Here is a 25392-nt window from a genome sequence, read left to right on the forward strand (position 1 = left end):
GTCTACTTTTGCTCCCAGGTCTGTTTCAGCCAGTTTAACACCATTCATCAAGTATGTCCAACATTTTCTTCCAATGCATAAGACCTTGCAATTCTGTATTGAATTTCATCTGACAAAGCAAATGTTATCCTACATCCTTCTGCAACTCTGTTTCAGACTCTACTGTTCTCCCCTTCCATATCCCTATCAGTCGAAAGTCATCTGCAAGTTTCACCAACTTCCATTATGTTTCTGAATCCAGAACATTTATGTAGATCAGAAATAGTAGGGGACTCTGAGATCAGCTGACTCAGAACAGAACTGGGGAGCCAACCCTGCTCTGTTTTGAGTCATTGGTAAATGTACAGTGCAGTGAAGTATCCATCTTCCTCATTTGCATGGCTCAGTACTTCAATGGACTGTACATTTACTAATTGAGCCAGTGGTTAAACTTTTAAAAAATCTATAATTTAAGTTTGATTTTCAACTTTATATATTGTAAGGAGTAAAATTTTTAATTGTACAATTTACAATACCATATTCATTTGCATTTAGGTTGCATCCTAAACTTAAACCAATTTTTGTGCTTTAAAGAGTCCTTTAAATTAGGACTATATAGGATTTAAAATGTAATCATATAAGCTGTATTTCTCAAAGTTTGCAATCATATTGCCTACAGCAGTTCATTTAAATATTGAGCTATTTTTTAAAAAAGGAGGAATTCCCATAAGTCTTTTTAGTTGAACCATTTTCATTGTAATATAAATAATGATTCTGTATCTCTGTTACTTTCCAGACTCGGATGACCAAGGAACAGCGCTGGGGAAGTATGTTACTCACCTGGAACCAGTCAACGGAGGAGGAGTTTGAAAGAGCAAAGGCAGCAGTTGAGGTCTCTGAATTTTTCCATTGTCTTTTCCTGAGATTAGAATTCAGAACATGACTAGACAAATTTTTGCAGCTTGTAAATGAAAAAGACCATCCCCTTTCTGTTGGGTTCCACAGAATGTATTTATAAACTGCAAACCATATACCAGTAGTCTTTTAAATAATTCTCATTGGATATTGCCCTTTCGCATCCCTCCTAAGCTCCAAATATGCCATCCTGCATACTGTTGCTCCTAGATTCCCGTTATGTGAAATCACGATTCATCACAGTCTTCTACATTAACTCATTCTTTTCCAGAACCTCAAAACTGAAGATGCCCTTACCATCCTCATTCTTTTCTTCCTCTTTTTCACTTTATCAACTGCAAATTTGATGTTATACAATCACCTTATGAATAGAATATGAATCTATAGCATATTCTGATTTACTTCATTCCTTTTATTCTTTGCTACCTCAATGGTGACCTGCAATATAGGCATTAACCTTCATCTTTGTTTCTCAATAAAGATCTGAATTAGTGTGGATTGAAAAGATTCTAAGCAATGTAGCATAGTTTCCTTTTATACATTAAATGATAATGAATGAGTAAGATGCTTGGTCTTTTTTCAATTGAAAACCATATCAATAATTAACCCAGTTTTTCACACCTTCTAAATTTTGCTTGAAATTGCACATATATTTCACTGGTATTGCCATGTGTGGGTGATTATCTTCTTCAAAAGCCTGCTTCCCCTGTAATTTATGATGACCAAAAATTTCTTCTAAACCATAACACCACAATGCAGAATCAGATCATTTAAAGAATCAATAAAATGAGAACCTAAGAAATCACATCTGTAAAGACTTTGCTACAGGTTCAAATACATTTTATTTCTATGGTGATTGCATCTTTCATATAGTTACTGAAGCAATTACAGAACTAATCAGGAAATGCAACGTGATGCCACTAAAATCAGATCTTTTAAAAAGTACTTGCCTTGTCAGGAGTGGCATGCTGCAAGTAGATACTTGAGCAATACAGTCCCCACCACTTACACCATCCACGCTTACCATGGGCAGCTGCCTATATCGGCCAAATAGAGCTAACCATTTGCCAGTAACATAGGAGTCAATTACAAAGGCAATGCTTATAACGTATTAAGCGCGGCAGTTTTATCGGGCATACTTTATCATGTCGCTTTCCTGTCTTGCCCTACTGCTTCAGTCCTATCCCGTGTGGTTGAATAAAGGGTCGTCTCCATGAGCTTCCATGTAGTGAAATAGCTCTATTAAAGTGGAGTGGGGAAATTGCAGGTGGAGACCTGCGCTGCAGTACACCTGAGAGTGGCCCCTGAGTAAGTGATTGGCTGCAATTGTGGCTCTTGATTAGAAAAAGAACATGCAATCATGGTTTGGAATTGCACATCCAGACTGGTGTCACTATTTTCCCAGCTGTTACAATTGGAGGACAGGTGCAGTTAGTCACATGGCTGCCTCTTGCCTTCCCGTTGCTTGTTATACCGTCCACTGCCTATAACAGGCAAATTGTTTAAACACCAACACGCCCGCTATAAAAGTGATGGGGATTGTGATAATAACTTTGAGTGAGCAAAACTCTTAAATATAAAGTATATAGCGCAATAATTCTTCCAAAATAAAATCAATGTTTCTTAAGGAACAACATGAAAGTGTTTAACATTGAGAATAATGGATTTTTCTTACTGTTAGCTAGTATTTGATAAATACAAACGTAGTTTGTGTATATGGCTGATAACTATTACAAGGATTTGGTCTGCTGGTAAAGAATTATCCATGCTGGCATTTTAGATGTTTTCAGTTACTAAATGTTACCCGGTTAATAGACCAACATGACATTATCACAGTGTCAACTTGTCACTTACTGCTTGTGTGCAATTGTCTTATATTACATAGAATTACAATACGGAAACAGGCCGTTCAGCCCAACCAGTCCATTTTGAATCTTACTGTCCACACTAGCAGTAGTCCTAATCCTACGTTCCTGCCCTGTTCCCAAATCCCTTTCTTCCCCTTTCCTTCAACCACCGATCTAACCTATTCTTAAATGTTGACCTGATCACCGCTTCAATCACTAACTCAAGTAGTGCATTTCACATCCTCACAACCCTCCATGTTAAAGAGTTTCTCTTACTCTCTGTCCTAAATCTCTTACATTTAATCGTATATCTGTGTTCGAAACCCCCTCAATGATTGGAAACATTCTGTTTATTCCTATTCTGTCCCATCCCTTAATCACTTTAAACACCTTTATTAAATCACCCCTTATTCTCCTCTGTTCTAACAAAAGCAGACAATATTTTTCAATTCCTTCCTGGTATTTATATTCCTTCATACTGGCAGAATCCTAATGAATCTGCATTATACCCTCTCTACTGCCTCAACATCCTCCCTATAGTGTGGAGCCCATGTGGCACTGCATACAAGGTCAGATTTCAACAGAAACCAGTGGGGCTGCACCAAGGTATTGCAATGCAGATACAAACGTTCCAGATAACTAATGGAGTATGGGATCTTTAAATAAGTCTTTTATTTAGCGCTGAGTCTGTAGACAACAAAAAGTCTGCATGATTTTTTTAATTTGGAACCTTTATTATCTTGATATCTGGTGATCATCCTGAAAGAAGCTTCTAAAGAACCATATTTTGTGTCAGCTGAAGTAGGCTTATTCTTTCTATTTTTATTCTTAAGTATTCACACTCAATCTCAATCTCATCTGGCAAGTACTGTGCTGTGATATACAGAAAACACCAGCTTAATTGGACATCTGGTGCCTAATGAGTTGCTGCTAGGTATGCTAGGTTGTTTTTGAATTGGAAGCATCTTGTTTTGTGATTGAAGCACTTCAGCTTTTGTATTTTATTGTTTTCTACCAGTCTGACACAGAATTCTGGGATAAAATGCAAGATGAATGGGAGGAAATGGCACGTAGGAATTGGCTTGCAGGAGGTGAACAGCCACCATCAAATACTGTTGTCTCCCCACATGAGAAGGTAACCTCATATATTAATATAAGTGACCTTAAAAACAATATATTGCCCTATAATCAAGTTGCTGCAACTAGCAAATACTTGGTTATTTAATTCTCATTTATATTCCAAATCTGCCTGAAAATTGTGACAAAAGAATTCATGCATTATGATGATGAGAGTTAATCCATTGTACAGTACAGAAATTAGGAAAATACAGCAGAAAAAAGGGCAAAGTTTAATGTTTTACTACCTCATTCTTTACAGAAGATGGATTGTGATCTTCTGCCTCAAGTCAAACAAGAACCCAATTAGTAAATAGTGGATTTGATGTGTGTAGGTGCAGTACTGCCCAGTTAAAGCAGCAAATGAATGAGGGATGGACGGAATCAAACAGATGTTGAAAGGATAATGTTCTGTTAATTATTAATGAAGTGATTTAATTGTTGTAAGCTGATAACAATGAATAGCAAGGTAATATTGAATAAATTATATGCATTAAAATGTCTGTGAAGCAGATAATGGTATCAGTAAGCAGAACAGACAATTTAGTTCTAGAAAGTTATATATCAACAATTCTTACAGCTTTTTTACAAGATATTTTTCACTTCAATTGACCTTTGCTGCAGGGCTATTATTTTCACACCGACAATCCCTTCAAAGACTGGCCCAATGCATTTGAGGAAGCAATAAAAAAGCAGAAAGAGGGAGATCTGCCCAATGCTGTCTTATTGTTAGAATCAGCTGTTTTACAAGACCCCTATGATGCAGAGGTAGGCTAACAATGTGTATCAATCATAAGTGTATCAAAAAGTAAAATATACCAATAATCATCTAAAGTATAGCTGATATTACTGTGTTTTTACAAGTATGAGATGCATTTTGGTTGTTCTCAAAGGAGCATGATACATACAAACATTAGATTTCCTATGTATAGACCTATTAACTCATAGTGTTAGCACTGTAGTGCATTTCTTGTTAACTATGTGCTATTTTAATGAGGGGAGGGGGGTGGAGAGAACTGCTGTGTTTCAATAAAGTACATCTCTGAGTACATCTCTGTTACAAGCAGAAATGAAATCAATTAGGTCAAGGGTAGCAATCGAAGACTTTTTCCCAGGTGGCATTGGACAGCTGATGTAAGTGGTATCACCTTGTTAAAGTAGAGGAAGAGATTTGAGGATTGTACATGCAAGTAAGTGTTGTTTGGGGAGATAGCTACACATACAGTAAGATTCCTAGGTAAATCACCTTTTAGCCAGTCTGCAGCTTGAAGAGTTAGTTATGCGGCTCTTAATTTTAGAGGGTGAAGAGTGTGCTAGTGCCAAAGAACGAAAGGGGAGAGTGGCCAGTGTGTTACCTTGCCTGCCCATGTATAATCATTGAACTAGTTGCTCCACTGCCCTGCAGTTCTGGCGGTGAGAGAGTTTGCCCTCCCTCTACATGGCACGCAAAACATTTTTGAGTCTCTCTCTCGTTTTTCATCTCCGTGAGGAAGGTTTGGAGGTCAGTCTCATTGGAATTATGAGCTCTTCTATTCCTCCTTGCATTGCCCTTGTCCCTTTTTGGGCTGTCTGTGCCAAATCCTTCAGTGAAAAGTGGAACAAAGTCACACATGAGCCATCCAGTGCATCTACCTGACAGTGAACTTGGTGATCCAAATGCTTTCCTACTTATCTGCTGTTTCCCCCCAGCCCATTACTTCCATTTTACAGGGGATTTATGCTTGAGATCCTCCAATGGCTATGCAAATAGACTGACACATAAAATCATGGCAGATTCAGCTCTGTAGAGCAACAGCAGGTGCCACTCTAAACACATTGGCTCAAATCCAGCACATCTTAACATGTGGTATTTCAGGGCTCCTGTGTTATTTTCAGCAAATGGTAAAAAGTATCAGTATTAAATACTGTATTGATATTTTACCTGCTAATTTAACTTGCTTCTGTGTACATTTCTTTCTTGTAATTAATGATCCACTTTAGTCTGAAATGTTTGGTCTGTCAATATAGTGTTTTTCTGCTAATTGGAGAGTTCAGGAGCATACAGACAACACACCACACTATTTCCATTGTATCCTAGCTGTATAAAAAGTAGATTGCTAGCCCAGAGGCATGCTACATGCCATTCACAATGCACATAAGGCTAAGTTTCACTTCATAGGAGGCACAAGACTACTTATGGAAGCTGTTTGTTGCAGTGAATATGAGTAGCATATTGGGAAATGGCCCAACTTGTAACAGGTTAGACCTACTGGAAGCATGGATTGGAGAATTGACACTACAGTGTTAAAGCACTGTCTCCGATCTATGCTCCCTTAGAGTGTAGCTCCTCCCATGGAGCACAGGACCAGTGAATTTATTCTGTAGTGTCTAAAGATCTGCAAAAGAAGCCCCTGTTCTTTGTCAAATGTCAAACAGTGAAACTAATTTATTTACATGCTTGCTAATTGCATGGTCCCTCCAGTTAAATGAAAATATCCTGAATTTCTCTCTCTCTTTTGAGACTAACATTTGTCTGGCAGTCTGTTCATGTGTAAAATTAGTTTTGGCCATTTTCCATCTGTATTTGATGAATATCATTGTTCTTAATATGTGCACCAGATTATGTGCAGTAAAGACAAAGCAAGAATGTGCTGAGAACAAAAAGGAGCTGACTCATTTTTAAGTAACATTTGCTGTGTATGTGACAAATCAACTATGCTGTCCATAGTAAAAGCTTTATTGCCTGCTAAGATATGGGGCCTGGAATTCATTGGGGATTCTAGGAGTCTTTCACCCTAACTCTAACAGGAACCAGTGGAACCTCCATGGAAACAGTGGAGATCAGTTATGCTGGGTTTCTGCCATTTCTGGGAATTTCGTTAGTGCCTTGTAAGGGATGGAGCTTCCATCTGCCCCTTACAAAGCAGATGACTGGCCAGGGGCAGGGATTCCCCAAATGGGAGTTTCTGCTCCTGGACCTGGAAGGGGATCTGACATCACAGTGGTGTTCCTTATGCCCAGTAACATGAAGCGCACCAGTCTCTACATTGACACGTGAGAACCCCAGCAATGGGTATAGACCAAGCAATCAGCCTGAATCCCCAAAGAATTTGAAAATTTAATGGATCAGCCCCTTGCTTCGGGCCATTTGCAGCACATTTGGGGTTGGGGAGGCTGTCTGACCATGAGATGTGTCCAAAGTGCCTCTTGAAGTACTGCGTACAGCTTTGGTCTCCTTATCTAAGGAAGGATATACTTGCCTTAGAGGCGGTACAATGAAGGTTCACTAGATTAATTCCTGGGATGAGAGGTTGAGTAGAATGGACCTATACTCTCTGGAGTTTAGAAGAATGAGAAGTGATCTCATTGAAACATACAAGATTCTGAGGGGGCTTGACAGGGTAGATGCTGAGAGGTTGTTTCCCTTGGCTGGAGAGTCTAGAACTAGGGAGCATAGTCGCAGGATAAGGGGTTGGCCATTTAAGACCAAGATGAGGAGGAATTTCTTCATTCAGAGGTTGTGAATCTTTGGAATTCTCTACCCCAGAGGGCTGTGGATACTGAGTTGTCGAGTATATTCAAAGCTGAGATGGATAGATTTTTGGACTATAGAGGAATGAAGGCATATGGGGATCGGGCAGGAAAGTGGAGTTGAGGTCAAGGATCAGCCATGATCTGATTGAATGGCAGAGCAGGCTCGAGGGGCCGTATGGCCTGCTCCTATTTCTTATGTTCTTATTGCGCCCACCTGCCTCACCCCCCCACTGACTCGAGCAAATTTGAGGCACTGTTGCCCACAATCCTTTTTTGTTAACATCACTGTTCAAAAGAAAGAACTTGAGTTTGTATAACATCTTTCACAACCCCAGTAAAGCGCTCAAGTACTTTTGAAGTGTGATCACGGAAAATGCCACAAGATCCCACAAACACCAATGAGATAATGACCAGATAATCTGTTTTTAGTGATGTTGATTAGGGATAAATATAGTCTAGGACACTGGGGAGAACTCCTCTGCTCTTCTTCGAATAGTGCCTTGGGATCTTTTACATCCACCCGGAGAGACAGACAGGGCTTTGGTTTAACATCTCATCCAAAAGGTGGCACCTCTCACAGTGTAGCACTCCCTCAGTATTGCACTGAAGTGCCAGCTTAGATTATGTGCCCAAATCTCTGGAGTGGGACTTGAACCCACAACCTTCTGACTCAGTTGAGAGTGCTATCACTGAACCAAGGTTGACACTAACTGTTAAAACAGAAACTCCAAATGGGGTGGCATAGTGATGTGATTCAGAGCTCCAAAATCATGGAGCATTCCTTTTGTGGAGGGGTGCCAACTGAAAATCCGGCACTTTCTCACAGCAAGGGAGGTTTAAAAACAGCAGGAGTGGCATCCCAGGATACTCCCACACATCTCTTCATTACCATCTGTATAACACAATTGACAGAGGCTTGGGACCAGATCTCTAGCCTGTCCTCTATCAGGCCACATGAGGACCAGGAAATAAATGAAATATATTTCTAAAAACAAGATTTTAGACAAATAGTTCAAATGTTGTAAATTGTTTTGCAGTTACTTTATTTTCTTTCTAAGAAGTTTCCACCTGCCCTAGAGATCACAGAAGAATTCTACAATGTGTAACCTTCATTGGTAAACACTGGATGTTGATGTAGATTCTCTGAGCTGCACTGTGTTGGCATTGTTAGCCTGCAGTGAGAACAAAAATAAGAAATGAAGAACTGTAACCTTAACCTTAGTATCAAATATTCCATTTTAAACTCTCTTGGTCCCACAATATCTCGAATCTAAAATTCTCATCCTAGTGTTTAAATCCATCTATGGCCTCACCCCTTCCTATCTCTGTACCTTCCTACAACTCTACAACCTCCCCTCGAACTCTCAAATCCTCCTGATTCCTGATTCCAGATTCTAGTGGATTGCCCTCTCCCCTTACCCCACTATTGGCGGTCACATCTCATCATCTAGCTCTCGTGCTCTGGAGTTTCTTCCCTAAACCCTTCTGCCTCTACACTTTCCTCCCCTCCTTTAACACCCTCCTTAAAAACACCTCTTTGATCCTAATATCTTCTTTGGCACAGCATCCATTTTCTTCTTCGTGCTTTTATGAAGCATTTTGGGATGTTTTTCTAGCACACAACTTGCATGTAAACTTCCAGCTTCCTTTGCACTCACACCACTCACAATGGTGTGTGCTAGGCTGATAATACATGGATCGGGTGCTTGATACACTTCATCACATTGAGTGCCCTCCATTATTTATCAGCCCAAAATTTAATCTCTTATAGGTAAGCCCATGCTTCCTATGAACTGAAACCTGACCTTCTGTTTGAAATATCTAAGATCACTGTGACTATTGACACCACTGTGTCAGCCAATAAGTTGGAGGTGGAGCCTATATGCAGCCATCTAAGATAGCACAGGGTGAACTATATTATTGAGATATGTGTGAGAAATATTACAGCCTAGCATTATGTGCTTCAGATTTTTCCATTTTGGCAGAAACAATCACACTGACAACTTCATAGCTCAGAATAAAAACTATTAAATTTGTCGCATGAAGTAAAATTATACAAAAGCAAGAATAAGACATCAGATTAGATAACAATATATAACTTGTCTTTCATCAGGTTTCTCAGTCTAGCATAACAAGTGGTTTTTGTGATTGAGTTCTTTTCCAGAGTCCTTTTTAACTGTTTTAGAAATCATGGGCACTTAAGGCTCCTTGGAGTCCTGCCTGACCTCAGATGATTTGGACCAGTTTCTGGTTATAGACCTGTCAATCAGAATAAAGATGCAATGGTAGCATTCCATGTTAATGAGCAATGACATCCAGTGTTTGCAAGACTCAGGAAGTGCTAATACTGACACACTGCATTTTCCCCATCATTACAAACAGTTTCTCTTTATCTGATCAATTGCCAAATCAAACATTTTGTCCTGCTTTCTTGCAGACAGCCTGGGCCCAATTCTCAGCTGGTATTCTCAAGAAAGGACAACTTTCATTTTGACACTTTTCATTTTAACACTAGCCAGTTCAAAAATCATTCACCTATTCCTTATTTATGTAATTTTAAAGAATTTTTAAAAATACAAAAATCTTGTAATTTGAAACAGGATGAACTCTGTCAAAATACATTTATCCATTAAAGATTGCATTATTTTACTTTTTTCTATGAATATAATTATTATTGTTGGTATGTGCACAGGCCTGGCAATACTTGGGTACCGCACAAGCCGAGAATGAAAATGAACAGGCTGCAATCGTCGCCCTCCAGAGGTAACCCCTAACAAAGTATAAAATGTCCACACTTTTTTTCTGTATCAGCAAGTGGGAGTTATTATATGTGATTTCCTCCACAGGACATAATTTGTTCCATATAGTAATGTGTTAATTTTGATGGTTTTCATTATACAAAATTCAGATAATGAAAATTGGTTTAGCAGGGGAGGAATCTGGGGTGAGCATTTTATAAGTGCAAGAATATATGCTGCTGGTTTCATGAACCAAAGGGAAAAAACATGGCCAGAATTGCAACAAAACAAGATATCCTCCTCCTATTCCCCCTCGTTAAACTGCTTTAACAATATTTACCTTCAGTTGGCTTCCTTTTCTTAATATAGTTGAATGTAGCTGAAATATTGTTGTAAGAGCATGTATAGATTTTTTTTAGGCTCCATTTTACTATGGTGAGAACAAAAACCTCGTTGAAGGAGAGAAAGTGTGGGTGGTTTTGGTTGTTCCATTTATAATTTTTTTTATGCCCACCTGCTGCCTTCTTTGGATATAGTAACATCTCTGGAATTGAACCCTGATTTCCCCATCCTTGCCCTCCGATGGATCCTTGTTAAATGATTTCAACTGTACTCATCCCAATTGCAAGGTACAGTAGAATAGTGGTTTTGCTGCAGAACTAGCAACCCAGAGGTGGTGAGTTTAAATCCAATCAACTTGTCAAATTTCATTCAACAAAGTTGGTAATTTATAGACCAGCACCCAATGTCCTTCAGGGAGGGGAACCTGCCACTCCTAGCCCACATGTGACTCCAGTACCACAATTTGTGACTGACTCTTAATGGCCTAGTTTGCCACTCATTTCCAAAACAATTGCTACAGAACATAATCATATCAATTGTAAACAATTTTACAACACCAAGTTATAGTCCAGCAATTTTATTTTAAATTCACAAGCTTTCGGAGACTTCCTCCTTCCTCAGGTAAATGTTTCAGGAGCTCCTTGAAGCCTACGCATTTATACATATAGAACAATACATGGTGTTTACAGACTGCCCCTGCAACTGCCCGTTGCCAAGGCAATCACCGTGTTCAGACAGAGAGACTTCTACTGCCTCCCAAAGATACACAAAGCCAACACACCCGGACGTCCCATCGTATCAGGCAACGGAACCCTGTGTGAGAACCTCTCTGGATACATCGAGGGCATCCTGAAACCCATCGTACAGGGCAGTTGCAGGGGCAGTCTGTAAACACCATGTATTGTTCTATATGTATAAATGCGTAGGCTTCAAGGAGCTCCTGAAACATTTACCTGAGGAAGGAGGAAGTCTCCGAAAGCTTGTGAATTTAAAATAAAATTGCTGGAATATAACTTGGTGTTGTAAAATTGTTTACAATTGTCAACCCCAGTCCATCACCGGCATCTCCACATCATAATCATATCAGACAGATCTGTTATCAATGACTCTGATATCGGATCAGGACAAGATTCGTGCAATCCCAGCCCAGTTGATTCTGTGGAGAACTCCTCACTAACATTTGGGGCCTGGTGCCCAAGTTGGGAGGGCTGTCCCACAGTACGTCAAGCAACAGCCTAACATACAAGTCAGAGTCATATCTATCTATCAACATCCCAGATTCCTCCCTCATCATCCTTGGGTATGTCCTGTCCTGCTGACAGTATACACCAACCAGAGGTGGGGAACAGGAGCATACAGTTAAGTGAGCTTGGCTCTGGGGGTCCTCAATATTGATGCCAGATCACACTGTTTCAGATCAAATACAAATTCTGATCACCAGCAACCACACCCCCTCAACTGATGTCAGTACCTCTCGAAGTTGAACACCATTTAAAGGAAGCACAGAGGAAAGCAAAGATACAGAATCTACTCTGGGTGGGGGTCTTCAATGTCCACATCAAGAATGGGTCAGTAGCATATCACTGGCCAAATCCTGAAGGATATAGATGCCAGACTAGAACCTGAATCAATTGGTGAAGGAACCAACAGGAGGCAGTAACCAACTTGACCCTGTTTTCACTAATCCTTCTGCATGGACACATCTGTCCACAATAGCATTGGGAGGAGTAATTAGCAAACAGTCTTTGTGAAGACAAAGGTCTGGATTCTCCATCACAATCACACCTGAAAGGGGGTGAGATAGCAACTCAGAATGAGGCAAAAATTGGCACTGATTTCTACCACTACCTCAATGCTCCAACCTGGATTTCCCTACTCCACCAGCACTGTCATGAGCTTCCTCTTTGTCACGCACCGCATGCAGGTGGTGGCAAGAGGCTTTGGGCGCAGATCCTGTGTAACCGCCGCTTCCCGGGACAAACATGCAGAAGATGGCGATAGGTCCTGAGAAGCGGTTGAGGTCCCCCATTGGAGGGAGAGAACCTTATAATAGCCTCCTCTACCTCCAATCTGACTCCCACTAACCTTCCTGTGTAGGCTTTTGCTAATTCCCTTATCTATGGGGCTATTGTGCCTCTTGAAGTATCTGGCCACCTCTTCTGATGGTGCTGCAGCAGCAGTTCTGCCAAAAGCCTGCAATGCACGAGTTATGAACCCCAACCTAGGAAACTTGGGTCAGGGTTGCAGTGGTGTTGGAGGGGTGGGTAGCAATCCTACCTGTCAGAACACTGCTGCTGGGAGGAGAATGAGTACCAATCTACTGAGGCTACGACACAGGGCTACATGTACGATACATCAAAAGCAGCAGTTAGAGCTAAGCAATCCCATAATTAATGGATTGGATTAAATCAAATCTCTGTAGCCCTATCGCATCCAGTTGGGGATGGTGGTGGACAGTCAGGTAATTAACAAAAGCAGAGCATCCTCAACCTCAACCATGGCAGAGCCCAGCATGAGTGCAAGAGAAGGCTGACATGTTTCCAAGCATCTTTAGCCAAAAATGCCAAGTTGATAATCCCACTTGGCCACCTCCTGAGGTCTCCAAAAACAAAAAACTGCTGGATACTGCAAAAGCTATGGATCCTGACAACATCCTGTAATTCTAAAGACCTGTGCATCAGAACTAGCCACTCCTCAAACTAACCTACTCATGTGCAGCTATGATACTAGCATCTACTTAACAATGTGAAAAATTGCCCAACTATGTCCTATCTACAAAAAGCAAGGTAAATTTAACCCCACTAATTACTGCCCTATCAGCCTCCTCCCGGTCACCAACAAAGTGTTGAAAGGATTCATCAATAGTGCCATCAAGTGATACCTACTCACCAATAACCTGCTGATCAGTGGTCAATTTAGGTTTTGCCAGAAATAGGGCTCCAGACTTCATGATAGTCTTGATCCAGTAATGGACACCAACTGAGTGACAGAAGAGTTGAGAATAACTGCCCTAGATTCGCTGACATCTATAGTGTTCACCTCCATTCACAGCTCTTCCAATAATGAAGTAGCCCATACCAGACTATGGTGGGACTTGGACAACATCCAGTCTTGGGCTGAAAAGTAGCAGGTAATATCTGCAGCACTTAAGCACCAGACAATGAGCACCTCCAACGAGAAAAGGTCCAACCGCCTCCCCTTGATCATCAACAGCACCACCATTGTCCAGTCTCTCTCCATCAACATCCTTAGGGTCACCATTGACCTAAAGCTTAACTACTTACCATATCAACAATGTTGCTACAAGAGCCAGGCAGAGGCTGTGTACTCTGCGACAAGTGACTCACCTTCTGACCCTTCAAATCCTCTCCACCATCTACAAGGCTCACGACATGAGTGTGATGAAATAGACATTACTTGTTACTTATCTGGATGGGTACAGCTGCATTCAAGAAGCTAAGCACCATCCAGGACAGAGCAGTCCACTTGATCATCACCCCTTCCACCGTACTCTATCCACCACCTGTGTACTGTAGTTGCAATATGTATTATCTACAGGATGCGCTATAGCAACTCCCCAATCTTGTGTTGACCATGCCTCCTAGTCCTGCAACCTGTACCATCAAGAAGCACTTGAGCAGCAAAATCAAAGGAATACCATCACTTCCAGGTCACACCTATTTTCACTTGGCCGTAGATCACCTTCATTGGTGTTGCGTCAGAATCCTGGAATTCCCAAACTAATACCATTGTGGGAGCACCAGTAGCACAAACTGCAGCAATTCAAGGAGATGGGCAATAAATGTGGCTTTGCGACCAAGAACAATTTTTTTTTTAAATTACACTATATAGACTTGATCCATGAGCTGTTTATTTTTTGGCAAATTGGCTTCAGTTTATAATTCGATGTGCAGTATGAAAGGTGAAGAATGGAGAGGAAGTAAAAAGCAAGAGAACAGGATTAAAACCAAAAAAGAGAAAGTTAACAAAAAACAACATCCAGGAAAATACAATGGCCCTGAAATTCCACCATAGAATACTAGCATATGAATGCTTACCACATTCTATTGAGATTCATCTCTCCACTATTTTAAACTGTCAACATGCTAAGCATTCATATTCTAATATTGCACTGTGTAATTTCACAGTTAATGTAATAGATTAGGTGCAAAGGGAGTATAATTGAGGAAAATGATAAAGACAAAAACAGAATTATGGTGAATTGGAACATCCCATAGTGTCAGAACTATTTTTTTGTCATCTTTTCTTCCTCGTATATCTAAACCGGTGTTGTCCAATACGTTAACCAGTATGTAGCTAATTGGGAATCCAGATGTGGAAATTGCATTTCTGATTAGTAAATAAAAAGTGAGCAATAGACACCATTGTGAGGCATGTGATCTCATTACTCATATTCGCATGGTGTATGCATGTGTACTTTAACCATTCGTGCATTTGTCGGTAAAATTGTAAGACGAAAAACAGAGTGCGCAAATGATTTTTGATCATTGTCAGTCCTTTACTTCCTTGGTTACTGAATGGTGGTAGATGTTAAATATACACATGAAGTCCATTTACCTGAATTGTTTGCGTGTACGTAAGGCATTTTCTGCTAAAATTAGTGCATGTGGCTAGTCAGCAATTTCTATTGGATGCCATCTATCCAAACATGATTTATCTAAATTATCAGTTAACCAATTCAGGTATATCTCCCAGCATAACCTGAATGCATTTACCTTCTGGCACTGTATATTAGATTATATCGGGGACAGGGACTCGATAAAATTAACATAAGTAAAGCAACAGTAATGAAGAAAATAATAGCACTAAAGAGTGACAAATCCCCAGGATGGTTTCTATCCCAGGGTTTTAAAGGAAGTAGGTGAGCAGATTGCAGATGCCCTAACTATAATCTTTCAAAGTTCTCTAGATTCAGGAACTGTCCCTCTAGATTGGAAAATTGCACATGTCACTCCGCTTTTTAAGAAAGGAGAGAGAGGGAAACCGGGGAATTATAGACCAGTTAGCCTAACATCTGTTGTGGGGAAATTGCCGGAGTCTATAATTAAGGATAGGGTGACTGAACACCTCGAGAATTTTCAGTTAATCAGGGAGAGCCAGCATAGATTTGTGAAAGGTAGGTCGTGCCTGACAAACCTGATAGAATTTTTTTGAAGAGGTGACTAAAGTAGTGGACAGGGGAATGTCAATGGATGTTATTTATATGGACTTCCAGAAGGCATTTGATAAGGTCCCACATAAGAGACTGTTAGCTATGTTAGAAGCCCATGGAATCGAGGGAAAAGTACGGACTTGGTTAGGAAATTGGCTGAGCAAAAGGCGACAGAGAGTAGGGATAATGGGTAAGTGCTCACATTGGCAGGATGTGACTAGTGAAGTCCCGCAGGGATCTGTCTTGGGGCCTCAATTATTCACAATATTTATTAACGACTTAGATGAAGGCATAGAAAGTCTCATATCTAAGTTTGCCGATGACACAAAGAATGGTGGCATTGTAAGCAGTGTAGATGAAAACACAAAATTACAAAGGGATATTGATAGATTAGGTGAATGGGCAAAATTGTGGCAAATGGAATTCAATGTAGACAAATGTGAGGTCATCCACTTTGGATCAAAAAAGGATAGAACAGGGTACTTTCTAAATGGTAAAAAGTTAAAAACAGTGGATGTCCAAAGGGACTTAGGGGTTCAGGTACATAGATCATTGAAGTGTCATGAACAGGTGCAGAAAATAATCAAGAAGGCTAATGGAATGCTGGCCTTTATATCTAGAGGACTAGAGTACAAGGGGGCAGAAGTTATGCTGCAGCTATACAAAACCCTGGTTAGACTGCATCTGGAGTACTGTGAGCAGTTCTGGGCACCGCACCTTCGGCAGGACATATTGGCCTTGGAGGGAGTGCAGCGTAGGTTTACTAGAATGATACCTGGACTTCAAGGGTTAAGTTACGAGGAGAGATTACACAAATTGGGGTTGTATTCTCTCGAGTTTAGAAGGTTAAGGGGTGATCTGATCGACGTTTATAAGATATTAAGGGGAACGGATAGGGTGGATAGAGAGAAACTATTTCCGCTGGTTGGAGGTTCTAGGAGTAGGGGACACAGTCTAAAAATTAGAGCCAGACCTTTCAGGAGCGAGATTAGAAAACATTTCTACACACAAAGGGTGGTAGAAGTTTGGAACTCTCTTCCACAAACGGCAATTGATACTAGCTCAATTGCTAAATTTAAATCTGAGATAGATAGCTTTTTGGCAACCAAAGGTATTAAGGGATATGGGCCAAAGGCAGGTATATGGAGCTAGATCACAGATCAGCCATGATCTTATCAAATGGCGGAGCAGGCACGAGGGGCTGAATGGCTTACTCATGTTCCTGTATGCTGAATGAGTATCATTTAATGCAGTAGATTGTCGGAATTAATGCACCATAATTTGATGTAGCAGGGCATCTAACGGTGTCCACCATTAGTTAGACTCGGCCTTGCAAGTTTTAAAATTTTTTGCAAGGCAAGTTGCTGAAAGTACGAGCTGATCACATCACAGTGAGGGAAACAGGGCAAGCAACTGTGTATCTCCTTAGCCAATCAGATTGAAGAATTGTAAAATTAACAGCTCAAGGACTGAGAAGGAAGCGTAAATTAGAGTGGGTGAATTCAATGTCAAATCAGGTACAGAAAGATAAATGAGAGGGAAAGAAAGATTGGATTGAGAGGTGGAAAAAAAAGAAAGGAAAAGTTTTAAACATTTTAAAATGTTACATTTTTAAAATTTCCAACAACAATTAATACTTGAAGGAATGAGACTCCACACTTGTAATATTTAATTTTCAGTGTCAGGTTGATTGGCAGTAATTAACACTTATCACATCATTAAAAGGATACTTACATTTGAAATGACAAGACTTAACTTTTTGTAGCAAGTTTAGTGCAAATACAGCAACTTCACACCATTCAGTGCATTTCAGTGGTGAGTCAGATGGTGAAATGCCATTTTCGCGAAGCTAACGGCACAACTCTGACAGCAATGTTTGGATATTTGCATTTAACCGCGCATCTGCCCCTTGCCTGAAATTGTTGCGCATAAATAACGACGAGCGCCATTAATCTCATCATTATTTTGACAGCAAATTCTGGCCCAATATATAGTTACCCAAATTGTTCCAATTGTATTTCCCCAAACTGTTTCAATTTTCTCATCATGTAAATTGTGAAATTTTATAATTCCAGTAGTTGTCCTCAGTCTCCTGATCTATGCAGTCATTTCCAAAGCATTGAATATTATGTAGAATGAAAATGAATGTTCTGGAACATCTGCATATCCATTTTTCCTTCTAGATGTCTAGAACTGCAGTCTTGCAACTTGGTTGCTCTTACGGCATTGGCAGTGAGCCTCACCAACACAGGTCTACAACAAGAGGCCTGTGAAGCCCTAAAAAACTGGATTAGACATAACCCCAAGTACAAGTATCTAATAAGAGGGAAAACTGGGTCTCCAGCTCCTGGAAGAGGGGAATGCAAAGAAACGGCTGGCAGGTAAATCCAATCTGTGTTTTAGGCAGTGAAGAATTTGTTTTGCAAACATAATTACTGCTATTGGAAAAAAAAGTACTCTTGCATACAATATTTTTCGACTGTACTATTGTAATTAATTCACCCACTTGTAAATGGAGAACTCTCTCAGTTATTTGACACTCAATTACTATAAACCTTTTTAGTTTATTCCTTGCAGAAGTGAAAGATTTGTTTTTGAAGGCAGCCCATCAGAATCCAGATGTAATTGATCCAGACCTGCAGACTGGACTAGGTGTACTTTTTAACCTTAGTGGAGAATACGATAAAGCTGTTGAAGCATTCAACGCTGCCCTTACAATTAGACCACAGGTAAAATCTCACTGTTTCGAATCATTGCATATTTTTATAACAAAGCATTCCAATAAAATTCTTTCAGTTTTAACTAGGATTTTTCACCTTCAAGAAATTAAATTGGAGCGAGACAGTGCAAATTGTGTATATTCTGTTAGCAGACTGTGGGAATAATAAGTTCAGTGTCTTTTCTTTGTTTGATATTCTATTTTAGCTTAATTTCACCATTCAATCTGACACACCTAGATACAAGAATCATGTACAATGAAATGAACAGTGAAAAATGATTACAATCATAATACAGGGACACTTTTATCTATGAAATGTCACACAAGGCATAATTTAGTGTTCAACATTATTATCTCACTAAACAATAGTAAGATCCAGGGTCAAACAGGCAACCCATGCTGCTTTATTTCAGCTCACTGGAATGTGTGAGATTCCCAACTTTCATAGACCAGCTATAAGCCAAAAAGTAATTTATTTAAACATTGAACAGGTAAATGGAAGTAGTCCGTACAAAACAATGTATTTACACCAGTTTACATACTTTTCCTAATACCTCAAAAACAACAAAGACTTCTTCTGAGCTATCTCTTGATATGCACTGAATCTTGAAAAAGGATGTTCACTTCTTGTACAGCAAAATATTACCAGAGTCAGTGTAACCCAGTCTGTTTCCTGGCCTCAGACTGACTTCTGAGGTGAAACCAATTATAGTAATATCATTTCAAAGTGTTTGAAAGTGTACTGAAACAAACTCCCATTTTAAAAAAATGCATTTCCCTTAATCACATTAAATAGTCTGCCATTCTTGTCAATTACATAGGATGTTTGTTCACCAGTTTGAATGGTCTGTGATAGCTAAACGATGAAGCATTAATTTCTAAAAACAGGAAATGCTGGAAATACTCAGCAAGTCAGGCAGCATCTGTGGAGAAAGAAACAGAGTTAACGTTTCAGGTCAATGACCCCTAAGTTCTCACAATCAAGGACAGTACTCAACAAATTGACACCAATGACAGTACATTCAATACACATTAACATATTAAACTGCCTTTTGTTCTCTAGGAGCCCAGAGACTTGCTGATACTCATGCAGGTAACCCATATAAGTTTTGAGTTGTAGTTTATTCAAAAGGGCTGGCCATTTTCGGTGTGAACCTGTTTTAAAAATTCTTGTGCTTTTATTAGTAATAAAAAAATCTAAATTAATAATCTACCAGACAAAAATGTTTCAGCTTTGCCACACTTCCCAACAAGATAACATATCTCTTTCTTAAAATGTAATTGTGATGCAGTTCAAACAGGTAAAGAAACCTAATTACAAATCAAGATCTAAGATTTAAAGCTCAACAATTTCTTTGTGTTGCTGGAATGTCACAAAACCAAGAACTATTCAGGTAGAATTTCTGAATGAAGAATTTCAGTCATGTTATGATCCTGTGTGCACTATTTTTAAGCAGTAGTCACCACATTTAAAGGTATTGGGTTAACAACTATTTAAAAATGGGTTATCATCTGCAGATAAAATAACACTCAGGAATGTAGTTCAAAAGCATTAAGTATTCATGTGAAGTTTGCCAGTTGGAATTTCTCTAGAATACTTGTCATTAGATCAGGTAATGACAACAGGATGAAGATATCATTTTTTAAAAAATGATTTCTTTCCAAGGATTACTTATTGTGGAATCGCCTGGGAGCCACCTTAGCAAATGGAGATCGGAGTGAAGAAGCTGTTGAGGCTTACCAAAGGGCTTTGGAAATCCAGCCTGGCTTCATCCGGTCAAGGTACAATCTGGGAATCAGTTGCATAAACCTGGGGGCTTACAGGTAAGGACTAAATGTATAGTTTCTTTTAATAAGATTTAAATTTATAATTTTGAATGTTTGTGTTTATTGAAGAGAGGGGTGCAGTCCTGGGGATTGGAATATTTTTTCCATTTTTGAACAGCTAGGGCTCTAAATTGGGCCACGTAGCGCCCATTGTATAGGCGCTACGCGGACTCCTAAGGACCCAAAATGGCATCCTGAATGTGTGTGCGCGCACACTTCTAGCGTGATGTACGCCGGACACCATATTGGCAAAGGCGTTTGCGCATGTGCAGATAACAAATGCCAGCAGCATGGAAAGTAGGGAGAATATGCAGTAGATCAGTGCACAATGCGAATTTACAGGGACTGATGCAATTTTGGAACTCTACACTCCAGCCAATGCACTGTCTTAACCTCACACAGCTGAACAGGTCATAAGCAGCCTGGAGGATCCCCCACCAGCACTATTTAAAGGGACCATGCAGGATTTACAAGTCATTATTGGATTATTGATTCTGGCTGCTGATGCATTTGTACCTGTTTTTGGAGGTCTCCTATATTTGAATACTAGGACTAGGGGACATACTCTAAAAATTAGTCAGGAGTGAAGTTAGGACACGCTTCGATATGCAAAGGGTGGTTGAAGTTTGAAACTCTCTTCCGCAAACAGCAGTTGATGCTAGCTCAATTGTTAATTTTAGATCTAAGATTGATAGATTTTTGTTAACCAAAGGTATTCAGGGGAATGGGGCTAAGGCGGGTATATAGAGTTAGGTCACAGATCAACCATGATCTCACTGGATGACTGAACAGGCTTGAGGGGCTAAATGGCCTACTCCTGTTCCTATCTTCCTAGAATAAAGCTACAATACTCTAGAGAGATTGGTCTGGCTAGCTGACCAGCAACAGTAAGGGCACTAGCGGAGTGTCAGGGGTGGGACAGGAATGCTGTCATCCTGAAAGAGGACAGCAGGTTCATGTTCTATGGAGCCACTACCACTTGCTGCCTCCTGTTATGTGCCACCTTCTCCTGCAAGAAAGCAGGACGTGTGGCGGTGAGTGGGACCCCTGCTGGTGAGCAATCACTCAAAAGCACAGGTAGCACTGGCTGCATGCAGCAATCATAGAAATCACCAGGCAGCACTAATGTTACATGCTGCCTGCATCTCAACCATATGGCTGTCCGGTTGAATAGTTGCCAGTGTGTGTGACCTGAGAATTGTGGGTGTGTTGCTTGCAACAGTGGTAATAGGTGAGAGGAAGCATCTGATTGGCAGGGTTGAGTACTGATTGAAAGAGTTGGTAGGTGGGTGATTTTGGTGGGGGGGGGGTGTAATGCATGGAGCAGTGGATGCAGCTAGTGGTGCAGTTGGTAGGAGACGCCACTTGACGGTTGACCTCACTCACCTTGACCACTCGTGTCAAAGCATTGAACTTCTTCCTGCAATGCATCCATATTCGTGGTGCTATGCGCCTGGCATTGATTTTTGTCTCCAACTGCCTCTGAAGCATACTTCTGGAGGGCCTCTTGCACCCCCTGCGAATATAGAATGCCCCTCCTTCTGTCAACCTCTTGGACCAAGGCTTTCAGTGCATTATCAGAGAACATTGGTGCATACACTCTCGCAAGCCCAGTACAAACTCAGATTGGTGGGGTCTGGTGTGCATATTGGAGAATGTAGGATTTAGTAGTGCACAACCCTTATTCAATGTTTTAAAATAACTCATCAGTTTGTAAACATAGGGACGGGACCTGCATCTGTGTTTTACTTGTGCGATGTCTGATCTCCATTCAGACTCCGTGTGGACCCGCATCTTACATTTTGGAAGTATCAGAGTCCCGCAAATGTTGTGCAGCCCAGTTGTTGCTCATTAAAAATTCCATTAGTCCCATCATCAACATGCTGCACCAAATTGCAGCACAGATTCACTTCCCCATTGACTTCCACTACTTCCTTCAGCCATACTGCACCTCTGCTTTAAGAGGTGCAGGCTGCCTCAATCTGGTGCTAGCCTTCGTGATATGTGGGCCCCCTGCTGGTGAGCAGCCACTCAACAGCGCAGGTAGTGCTGGCTGCATGCAGTTATCATAGCAGGCAGCATGAATGTTACGTGCAGCCTGCACCGCAGCGACCGGGCACTGGTTAATTGCGCACCGCGACCCTCACAGCCGGTTTTGAGGGTTATCAATATAACCCCCCCTATTGTCCACGTCAAGCTCTCCCACGAGGTACAACTCTTTAAAACAACGGGACACGATTTCCTCTTGTGTTCGCAAAAAGCACAATGTAGCAGGAAGATTTCCTTTGATTGCTATTAGTGAAATTGTAAACCTGTTCTTTTAGAATGCTTTTATGATTTCACTAGAAGTAGCAAATGTAGAAAACGTTCCCACTCTGGTTACAGTGTTGCTAACAGCATGGTGACTGCAGGAAATCTTTGTTAAAAAATCGTATTCAGTGCTACAATGTAGTTAATGAAAGAATTAGGAAAATAAATCAATTTCAGTAATCACATTTTCTATTATGTGGTTTGAAGGATAATTGTGTGTGCATGCATATAATCCATGATAAGAAGAACTTGCATTTATATAGTGCCTTTCATGACCTCAGGATGCCTCCAAAGCACTTTACAGCCAATGAAGTACTTTTTAAGTGTAGTCCCTGTTGTAATGTAGTGGCAGCCAATTCACACACAAGGTCCCACAAACAGCAAGAACTAATGACCAGATAATCTGTTTGAGACATTGGTTTAGAGATAAATATTAGCCAGACAACTGGGGCGAGCTCCCCTGCACTTCAAATAGTGCTATGGATCTTTTACATCCACCTAAGAGGGCACACGGGGCCTTGGTTTAGCATCTGAAAGATGACAACTCAGACAGTGCAATGCTCACTCAGTACTGCACTGAATTGCCAGCCTGGATTATGTGCTCAAGTCTCTGGAGCGGGAGTTGAACCCACAACCTTGACTGAGGCGAGAGTGCTACCACTGAGCCAAGGCTGATGCACTGAAATTGTTCATGGTCTGATAACGACTAAAACAACAAATTATTTCCTTACTACTTTACCTTGAAATTTACACCTATTTAGTCACACTGCAGTACCTTAAAAACTTCTAATGAAGGTGGACACACTGATGGCTGTTAAGTAGGACTATTAATTTGCACCTTGATTGTAAATGCACAACATAAAAGTATGACTGCAAGTGTTTTGTTCCATTTATAACAAATGAGAAGTCTTGCATTTTATTCAACCTCTGAATACTAAGCACTGAACAGAAGGGAATTAGTTTGACCTATGGCAGCTGAAGGTTCACGAGACCATCAGAATCTCAAGTTGAATTTGTTATGGTGCTTAGTATTGTTTGCAACATTGTGTATTGCGAGATGGAGCTCCTTGTTTGTTTGTTCGTCTTCAAGTATCATTCAATCCAGGTGACACTTATTTTACTTTTTCAATTCACCAAACTAATGTCTGTGATTTGCATACTCCAATCTATATTTACTCACAGATATTGAATTGAATATACACATATCTCATCTGTAAGTTGAATGGTTCACTTGAATAAAATTGTCCTTTTACTGGGTGAGGGGAAGAAAAAAAACAAATGTATTAACATCTATTTCACATTAACTCCTTACAGATTCAGCCATGTCCAACATTGCATTTTACAGGAATTACATGCCTTAAACATGGCCCTGGTTAGGCTTTTCAACAAACTGTCTTTTATGTATATAACACTGAGTTTCCTTTATAAAGTGTCAGGTTGGCTCAGTAATTGACTCAAAAAGAGAGTGCTGAAAGTTGTGGTCTCAAACCCACACCGGGACTTGAACACATAATCTAAGCTGACACTTTAATGCAGTGCTGAGGGAGTTCCGCATTGTCAAATGCTGTCTTTCAGATAACATGTTAAACCAAGACCCCGTGTGCTTGTTCAGATGAATGAAAAAGATCCCGTAGCAACATTCAAAGAAGAGCAGAGGAGTTCTTGTGTCCTGGCCATCATTTATCCCTCTTACCAAAATAGATTTATTACTCATTGCTGCTTGTGGGACTTCACTGTCCACCAATTGGCTGCAGCATCTGCCTACATAAGAATAGTGACTACACTTAAAGTATTTCAAGGGCTGTGAAATGCTGGGAATGTCCTGAGGGTGTGAAAAGTATGACTGCAATTGTTTTGTTCCTTTTATAACAATTAAGAGGTCCTGCATTTTTAAAAATTATTAGAAATTTCTTCCACATATTACAAGTTGAAATTGGAAGCTGACAAATATTTCAACAGTCCAGGTTTAATATAGAAGTTAAAATTTTCAAAAAGGAATCATACATTGGTGTATGATATGGTGCTGATGTAGATTTTCCACACTACATGTGGATGGCCTAATTGTGCATATTTGTATGTTAATTTAACACATTTCAGGTCTGGAGGTAAAGATGGGGTAGAGGCAGCATAGCTGGTCAAGGACTATTCCATCCTTTTCAGGGTGCTTTTGCCCTCAAACAACAGTTGGATTCTGTCAGACCAAGTAGAAGTCTGACTCAACTGGAAGGGTACATCTCATGATGTAAAAGAAGTTCTGAGAATTGTTTTTTTGAGTTTTCCCAAATTATTTGAAATCAACTGAATGTTGAATGGAAGGAGGAAAGAGACAAAAAGACCTATTGTGACCCTGGAGCCAAAGCTTACCTGCCATACTACCTGAACCAATCCTCTTATGAAAAGTGGTTTAAGTACTGTTTTGGCAAATGTATGCCAGCATACAGTCACAGTAATTATAGTAACAGCAGATCTTGCACTCAAAAAAAAAGCTATGGGACCAGGACCAAAGCTGACAGCACAGGATCTGAGGGGAGTGGTGGAAATCTGATGGTCAGAAATAGGTCAAGTCACCACCTCCTGGGCTGCACTGTCACCCACTCATCTATCAGTGATGCCACGCAAGAAGATGCTCTGTGCCCCCACTGTCAGACACCGATACCTTACCTAAGTGTTGCCAAACCCTGACACCACCTCCCAGTAAAGCCAGGCCACCATCCTGTCTTTGTGCTTCATCCACAGCACCCTCTGCAGTACTGCCATAGCCCACAACACCCCTCAAAGTTACCAAAACCCTGCAAACTCCATAAATGCTGCTCAACCCTACAATTTTCCTTCCCCAAATACCTACCTCCAATCTGCTCTGTTATCTATAGTCTTCCTGTGAATTCTAGACTTCATCTTACTTTTTAGTAAACA

The 25392-nt window shown here is 40.4% G+C and overlaps 1 protein-coding gene across 1 annotated transcript in view; it reads left to right on the forward strand.

Moving 5' to 3' along the window:
* Positions 1 to 25392, forward strand: part of pex5la (peroxisomal biogenesis factor 5-like a) — a 103006-nt gene that overhangs the window by 70996 nt on the left and 6618 nt on the right. Inside the window, 7 exon segments of the mRNA XM_067994726.1 lie at positions 776 to 871; positions 3760 to 3876; positions 4482 to 4625; positions 10063 to 10133; positions 17807 to 18004; positions 18187 to 18352; positions 20009 to 20166. Coding sequence (XP_067850827.1) covers positions 776 to 871; positions 3760 to 3876; positions 4482 to 4625; positions 10063 to 10133; positions 17807 to 18004; positions 18187 to 18352; positions 20009 to 20166 — 950 coding nt within the window.

The sequence above is a fragment of the Heptranchias perlo genome, chromosome 13 (assembly GCF_035084215.1).
Source record: "Heptranchias perlo isolate sHepPer1 chromosome 13, sHepPer1.hap1, whole genome shotgun sequence".
Classification (NCBI taxonomy): Eukaryota; Metazoa; Chordata; class Chondrichthyes; order Hexanchiformes; family Hexanchidae; genus Heptranchias; species Heptranchias perlo.